Below are 7,575 nucleotides of genomic sequence, written 5' to 3' on the forward strand. Positions count from 1 at the left end.
GTTTTTTTTGTTTTGTTGTTGTTTCGTTATAACGGATTTTTATTCACGTTGCTTTTTTTTTTTTTTTTTTTGTATTTGTGTTTTTTTTTTTTTTTTTTTTTTTTTTTTTTTCACTGTTTTTGTTTTTGTTGTCGTTGTTGTCAGGGTTTCGTTCTTTTGTTGATGACTCCGGGAGGATGGAGGAGGGGTTTTATTTGCGTGGCCGTCTGTTCAACAGCTCGGCGCCTCTGCACGACGGCGGCGGGCGGGTGTGAGAGTTCGTGTCTTCCTCCTTCCCTCTTCTCTCTTTTTTTTTTTTTTTTTGTTTTTGTGCCTCCCTTTTTTTCGATTTTGTGTTGTGTTGTTTTTGTCGTCATAATCATCGCTGTCGTGGCCGAGAAGAAGAAGAAGAAAATAAACAAATAAATAAATTAATAATAATAACTCATGAATGGCACAAAAGGAAACACACGAAAGAAAAAAAAAAACAGGTAACTGCGACGATATGGGCAAAGTGAGTGGGGTTGCCCAGGCCTGAGGGAAGGAAGAAAGACTGGGGAAAAGTAATTAAAATTGAGGGTTGAATGCGGGGATGAGGGAGGAAGGGCGGGGGTTTTAGTGTTTGTTTCACCCCCTCCTCATTGCCCAACGGTCTTTTTATTTATTTATTATTATTGTTATTATTTCTCTTAGTGTGTATGTTTATTCCCTTCATTATTGATTGTTCTTTGTTATCATTATTATTGCTGTGGTTGTTGATTGCTTGCTTGTGTGTGTTTGTGTGTTTTCCCTTTATTTACTTATTTTTCTTTTTTTTTGATTTGTTTTTTCTTCCCTTCTCCCCACACCTTTTTTTTTTTGTGTGTGTTTGTGTGTTGTTGTTCTTCTTCTTCCTCTCAACGGTCGCGGAGAAAATGCTCTGGATTGACGTGTTTCTGGTGAAATGGACCCAGTCGCCATAAGTGGTCGTGGTAAATAATAATAATAATGATAACGTGCTCCTTACCAAATTTTATAATTCTTTTCGCGAAGCGTAAATTTTGAATACCCACCCAACCCAACGCAACTCATCCTGCTCCGCGCGGGCGGTGGGTAAAAGACGATTTTCACAACTTTTTTTCTTTTCTTATGTTTCCTCCCTATATATATATAAATATAAATAAATATATATATAATGATCATCGACAATGAGGAGTTGTCTTGGATTCCCTATTGAGCACTGAAGTAATATTTGTGTGGCCATAAAGCTAAAACGACCAAAAGCGCATCACGGTTTTTTTTGTTTTTTTTTTTCTTTCTTTCTTTTTCCTTTTTCCATCTTTCTTGGTGGAGAAAGAAAGGGATATTAATGGCTAACGGTTTTGTTGTTGTATTGTCTTCGCAGCTTTCAGCATTTTTCTTCTCTTTTTTTTTTTTTTTTTTTCTTTTTTTTTTTGTTTTGTTTTCGTGGTGTTTTTGCGTGCTGTTGTTTATTTTCCGATTTACGTGTTGGCTACGGCGATTCATGCGGCTGCGTTTGTGGCCTTTTGTTTGTTTGTTTGTTACTTCCTCTCCCACCGCTCGTGGCGGTCCTGACGGAGATGGGGGAGGGCCATCTTTTTTTTCTCAGCACTGCACCTTTTTTTTTTTTTTTTTTTTTTTTTTTTTAAGAGGCGGAAGAAAAAAAGGAACGAAGATTTTTTTATTTATTTGCTTTTTTTTTTTTTTTTTTTTGTTAAACTGTTTGTTACGCATTGTCCATGTTTTTTTTTTTTTTTTTTTTTCCGTGCCGCCCCGTCCCTCCTCCCCCCATCCCCCCTGTCCCACTTAATTGGCCGTGCCGTGATGGTTATTGTCATTATTATTACTACTCTGTTGTTATTATTATTTTCCTTCGTGTGCACTGTGTGTTGTGCTGGTCTCTTATTGTTGGGGGGGGTGGGGGAGTGGGGGGGATGTTGTTGCCTACACATGCGTCTGATGCCTTTTTGTTGTTGTCGTTTTTCCCCCGCCATGAAATGAGGCACGCCGTTTTTTTCCCGCCCTTTTGTTTTTGTTGTTGTTTTTTTTTTTTTTTGCCCCGTGATGGAAGCAAATAAACAAAAAAAGAAAAGAACGCGTTTTGTGGGGGGACGACCTGCCGACGGCAGCACGACGAATTTCAGCGCATCAGGAACGGTGGCATATTTAACTCCATTTCTCTCCTTACAATTATATACCTATCTATACCTATACCTCTATATATCTATCTATCTATCTATCTATCTATCTATATCATATATATATATATATATATGTGTGTGTATGCTTGTACATAATTAATTATTTATTATATTTAATTCTGCCGAAATAGGGGCGGGTGGGGGCACAACGACAGTAAAATAAAACAACAACCAGAAAAACAAAACAAAAAAACGTTGAGAAAAAAAGGAGACCGAGAAAAGAAAAGAAAAGAAAGAAGAAAAAACAGCAACAACGAAAAGGACGGAACAAACAAACAAAAAATAATAATAAATAAATAATGATGAAAATAAACAACAAATTTATTCTGCATTGAAGGTGTGGTTCATTTTACTATACAATTAGAGGCTTTGGGATGGAATGCACGAACAGACGGAGCCTGTTGTTATATGAGAGCGCGTCTTTTTTGAATTCCCCCCCGCTTCCTTACTGATTGTTTTTTCGTTTTTTGTCACTAAAGGTACCGCACTGGAGGGTAGCGAGCGCCGTTCTTTGTTGTTGTTGTTGTTGTTGTTCTTTCATTCTACCCACCCCCCTAACTACCACCCTTCACGCTGAGGGGAGCCCGGTTGTGGTGGCGTATGCCTGTTGAAATTACCCTTTTTTGTGTGTGTGTGTGTGGGTTTATAAGTGTTGGATGAACCTCAACCGCATTTGGAGATGGCGGGCACATCGGACCCAAATGTGACCTACGCTTGTTGTGTTTTTTTTTTCTTCTTTTTCTTCTTCTTTAATCTCATTTGCGGGAATGGGGGCAGGGTCGCATCCAGACGTATATTCTTAAGTTGTTTGTTTGTTTGTTTTGGATTTCTTTCTCTTTATTTATTTTTGATATGTGCGGTTTGATGTGTTTATCGTTTTGCGACGGGGCATTGGGGAGAGTGGGGGGGTTGGTTCCCGAGAAGGCCTGCCATTTGGCTTCCGCGCTCCCCTCTTAACAACACAGTGCCGTCGCGTGAGCAACGAAGGAGGCGAGAAAAGCGAGGCAACAAAAGAAGGTTTTTTTTTTTTTTTTAAAGGGAGTTAACTTCACATTTTGTTTGTTTGTTTGTTTGTTCTTATTTCTGTGGATTTTTATTTTTATTTTTGTTCTGTTTACGTGGAGTCACTCCCTCCCCATTCCCCCACTTATTTTTGTATTTGGGTTTATGAATTCGATCCTCCCATTTATTTATTTATTTTTTTGTCTTCAGTCTCAAGGTGGGAGGCAGGTGGGGGGCTTGCACACACACACACACACACACGATTTCTTCTTCATCGTTCTTTATGCAGCGCCGCGTGGATGCTGCTTCCCAGTACCGTTTGTTATCGTTTGAACAGAGGCGGCAGAGCACAGTGAGGGGGCTTGACAAAGTGACACCCGTCCGTTCGACTGGTTACATAGTGCGTCGTTACGAGACACCTCCAGTGGGTGCCAACGGCACTGCTTCATTAGAGTCTACAAAAGAGAGAACAGACGGAGAGGATGAGATCCAAAAACTTCTTAGCAACGCTTTTTCTCTTGCAGCCAGCCATCATTCACACGGCGGCAAAGTCGCTACAGCATTCTCCGCACCGTCTTCCGAGACGCCACCAAATATATCAGCTATTGACAACGCGTATTTGCATGCCATGAACATTGCTTATCGCTTGTACGGGCAACAACCGAATGGGTGATTTGGGGATGTTTTTGCTTGATTTGTGCAATTCCTCTTTACCGATGTGTCCCATAATGACATAAACGGTAACTGTGCTTGTGGGAAATCCTCTTCCCCTTATCTGGGGGTGCGATAGCGGTGTATCGGGATATTATGTAACGGTGCAACCCGTTTCAATGCCACCGGCGATGCTGGCACGGCACACCTTTGCGCCATGAGAAATCCCCTCAACAGTGTGCAACGCCTGTGTGAAAAATACACCTTTGATGGAAAGGCAATCTCTTCTATACAAATAAGATGAGTGGTAAGGGCTAAAGGGGAGAATGTAGGCGACAGCGACTCAATTCGTACCAGAATGCTTTGTTGGTGGGGACTGTGTTATTTTTATTTTTATTTTTTTGTTGTTTTCTTGTAAAGATACGCCTGTACAATAATGCCTCAGTCTTTTTTTTTTTTTTTTTTTTCTATTTTCACCTGCAGAGACCGACGGTTGTGCAGATGTTTTTTTTTTTTTTTTTGTGAGTGTGTTTGTGTGTTCCTGCGTGCCTCCTCTGATCTGCGTTTTGGTTTTCAAGTGCCTTGTTTCCGTCCATGTTTATTGCGTTGCTTCTCGTTTTCCGCCCCTGGCACCGCATGGGTTAAGTGAAAGGGAAAGGAAGGGAAAGAAAGTCACAAACCTTTGCCACAGCGGTTTTTATCTCCCTTCCCTTCCGCCGCGGAAACAAACAAACAAAAAAAAAAGGTGGGACAAAACCACAACAAAACCGAAGGGAAAAGGAAAAGACTTGCCTTTTAATTCTTTGTTGTTTCTTTTTTTTCACCTTTTTTTTTTTTTGTGTGTGTGTTGTTTTGTTCTTGTTGTTCTTTTATTTTTGTCTGGACGCGTATCGTTTGGGCTGTGGGCGAAGCTACACCCATTTATTTTGCGCCTTTTGTGCTCTCGTTGGTCTCTTCTTCTTCTGAGAGAGAGAGAGAGAGAGAGAGAGAGGAGGAGCGCAGTTTGGAAATCGGGCAAGAGCCCAAGACCGAATTTCGGGGGCCTTTCTTTGCCCTTTTTGCGGGATTATTCTCTGGGCACACGACAAACTTGGAGTCTCTCCTGAGGCGGCCGTACTCGTTTTTTGTGGGGGACAGGCACGGAGGCACGGAATGCGGTGCTGTGGGCGCAGCAACGCGGATGTCGCCATTCTCATCACACTTTATTTGGTCACCTCCTACTCTGTGCATAGCTACTACACATTTCTGTTTCCCCAAACACTGAGTGCGTTGGGATTGGCTTTTCTGCAACCGTTTAGAAGGGTAGCTAGACCAAATTCCTCCTTTCCTCTCCACCTCCACAACTTATTTAACGTGGCAACGAAGGAGTGGATCTTGTTTGGTGTCTCTCTTTTTTTGTTTTTTCTCGCAATCTGGGCTTACTTGGCGGCGGCAGTCACCGATGCTGGTCGTGTGCCCTCGGCGTTTGGACAACATGCTCCTAGGAGCGCTTCCTTAGCTTTGAGGGTGTCCGGTGCATTAAACATATGCCCTGTGTGTGGAATGTATAAGCCGCAAAGGACACACCATTGCAGTCGGTGTAGGCGTTGTGTACTGAAATATGACCATCACTGTCCATGGCTTGGCCGCTGTGTAGGATTTTTTAACTACAAGTTGTATCTTCTTGTGGTATTTTACACATTTTTGCTTACGCTGTGGGTGGGTACGTTGCTGTTGTCGGATATGGCCCTCTATATTGTGCGGCACTATCGAGTTGTTGGTTGGAAGATTGTACATCGAGATGTGGGGCCTTTTCCTATTGGGCCTGACGGGACATGTTGGACGGGACCGCTCATGGTTGGTGGTACCGCTCACTATCAGGCGCATTCTGGGAAGCCATATGGTTCTTTAATCAATGCTTTAGGTGACAGCTTTGGCGCTTGCCCTCCATTCTTGGGTGTCTACATCTGCCTATTGGAGGCGATGATATTTTTTGTTTTGACGGCCTCGCTCCTGCGGAAGCACTGCTGGCTGGCACGGCATAGCCTGACGACGCTTGATCTTGTTATTTATCAGCATCAGCTAGATGAGGGATTATCTAGTGGACGTCACATAAACATTTTTGACATTGGTGTGAAGGGTTGTTTGCATCAAGTTTTTGGTGATGGCGACGAACGGGGAGAGCATTTGCACCCAAACTTTATTGTGAGGTGGTTCTTCCGCCTGTTGCCCTTTCCCGCATACCCAAAACAGGCGGAGTTCCACTACAGCTCACCTCTTAGTATTGACGACACGGAGAATTTGTTGGGTGAAACCCCTTTTTCTGCGGTATCACACACGACGGTCTCGGTGCCAAGTTACGGAACGCTAAATGAGGCTGCGCCTCCTTATAACATGATCAACAAGAACGACAAAAACGTCTCTGCCGACGTGGGTCGTAGGAACGAATACCGTCACCATCCGTTGCAGTATCCTGGCCAAACGAGGCACCTACTGGGTCTGAGTTTTCCCACTGTCTTGTCGCTTGCCGGACCTGGTGGGATGTGACAATTCGTGTCAGCACCGTTCTTGTCATCGCCCCACTTTTTTTTTTTTTTTTTTGCGTATTTCTTCAGCAAAGGGAAAGAGGGAACAAACAAGCGACCCCGTGGCCAGAGAGAACAGAAACACACCTAAACACACATACATACACACACAAACAAACAAACAAAAGAAAATACAAAACTCTGTGGGGTGGGAAGGAAAGGCCATCACTTGGAGGTGAGCCAAAGATGCGCCACCATCCCGGGGGAAGGTCTAACGGTTTAGATGATTACCAACTGGTGAATGCTTTGGAATCTTCTCTCTTCCTCTGTCTGGTACGCGTTTGTATATAAATACACAAATAAAAACATTTATATCAGTCCTTTTTTTTTCCCTGTGTGTGTCTTTTTTTTCCTTTTTATTACTATTCGGGAACACACACGCAGCAAAGGAGTGAGCACCATGCGACGGTCACAAAAAAAAGTTTGGGGCGCTGTGTCTTGCTTTTTTCACGCAACTTCCCAGTGGCTGCGACGTCATCAGTCTGGCGGGAGCGGTGTTTCTAACATCGACGACTTTTCCAAGATTCTTTCGCAGGCCCAAAAAAACTCACCTGGCTGCGGGTGTTCTTCGGATTTCTTTAATGGTCGCTTTGCGGGTGGGAGTGCGACGATCGACCCCTCTATGTTGCAGGATATGCATCGTACGCTGAATCAGTCTCTGTCACCGGAAGTGCGGGATTCAATGCGTGCCATGATGGAAGGTCTGAAGCGCGGCGACGGGCTTCCGCAAATGGGAGTGATGGCGTTCGGTGTGGGTGAAAATGAGAGGGGGAAGAAGGTCGCCAGAGGCGCCAAGTTAGCCTTCGACCCGAACACGGGGAAAGTGTCAAAGGACTTTGTGGAGAAGCAGTTGGAGGAGGATGACCCAATGCTGCCCAAGGAGACGGTCGGGGATTACCACACTGAGGGGGCCATCGAGGTGGAGTTCGAGGAGGATGCAAAGCGACACGCATCCGCCGCCGCGGAAACAATATCTGAAGCCGAAGTGGTATTGGAAGAGACGCCTGCAGCTTCAATGGGCAACGGCAACAACGCAAAGAATGAGCGAGTGTAACCATGAAGGAAACGGCGTGGACCGCGGAACGAACAGCCTCAAATGTTCCCAATGCACCCGTATTTGTCATTGGTGCCACCATGCTTCATACACTTTGCGTCCCAAAAGAATATAACAACGATTC

The 7,575-nt window shown here is 43.9% G+C and overlaps 2 protein-coding genes across 2 annotated transcripts, besides 28 other annotated features; both read left to right on the forward strand.

Annotated features, from left to right (window-relative positions):
- Positions 1–1,448: a sequence feature (heterozygous, Esmeraldo-like haplotype).
- Positions 53–127: a microsatellite.
- Positions 278–348: a sequence feature (T-rich).
- Positions 392–417: a microsatellite.
- Positions 631–871: a sequence feature (T-rich).
- Positions 1,120–1,153: a microsatellite.
- Positions 1,253–1,293: a microsatellite.
- Positions 1,373–1,424: a microsatellite.
- Positions 1,449–1,569: a sequence feature (areas merged during assembly that could not be assigned to a particular haplotype. This can correspond to areas where the two haplotypes were merged or to regions with more than two copies in the genome that were merged during assembly.).
- Positions 1,570–7,575: a sequence feature (heterozygous, Esmeraldo-like haplotype).
- Positions 1,598–1,626: a microsatellite.
- Positions 1,656–1,692: a microsatellite.
- Positions 1,722–1,742: a microsatellite.
- Positions 1,808–1,847: a microsatellite.
- Positions 2,004–2,035: a microsatellite.
- Positions 2,195–2,231: a microsatellite.
- Positions 2,235–2,264: a microsatellite.
- Positions 2,273–2,299: a sequence feature (AT_rich).
- Positions 2,396–2,425: a microsatellite.
- Positions 2,458–2,481: a sequence feature (AT_rich).
- Positions 2,692–2,714: a microsatellite.
- Positions 3,235–3,256: a microsatellite.
- Positions 3,423–3,443: a microsatellite.
- Positions 4,215–4,234: a microsatellite.
- Positions 4,281–4,307: a microsatellite.
- Positions 4,627–4,710: a sequence feature (T-rich).
- Positions 4,798–4,824: a microsatellite.
- Tc00.1047053506311.20 (hypothetical protein, conserved) lies at positions 4,986–6,359 on the forward strand (the record flags this gene model as incomplete). Its single annotated transcript, XM_800128.1, has 1 exon — positions 4,986–6,359. One exon carries the CDS (start codon positions 4,986–4,988, stop codon positions 6,357–6,359), a length of 1,374 nt encoding a protein of 457 aa, XP_805221.1.
- Positions 6,473–6,521: a microsatellite.
- Tc00.1047053506311.30 (hypothetical protein, conserved) lies at positions 6,639–7,451 on the forward strand (the record flags this gene model as incomplete). Its single annotated transcript, XM_800129.1, has 1 exon — positions 6,639–7,451. The coding sequence occupies one exon, from the start codon at positions 6,639–6,641 to the stop codon at positions 7,449–7,451; it is 813 nt and encodes a 270-aa protein (XP_805222.1).

Source organism: Trypanosoma cruzi, genomic scaffold, assembly GCF_000209065.1.
Source record: "Trypanosoma cruzi strain CL Brener 1047053516429 genomic scaffold, whole genome shotgun sequence".
NCBI classification, from domain to species: domain Eukaryota; phylum Euglenozoa; class Kinetoplastea; order Trypanosomatida; family Trypanosomatidae; genus Trypanosoma; species Trypanosoma cruzi.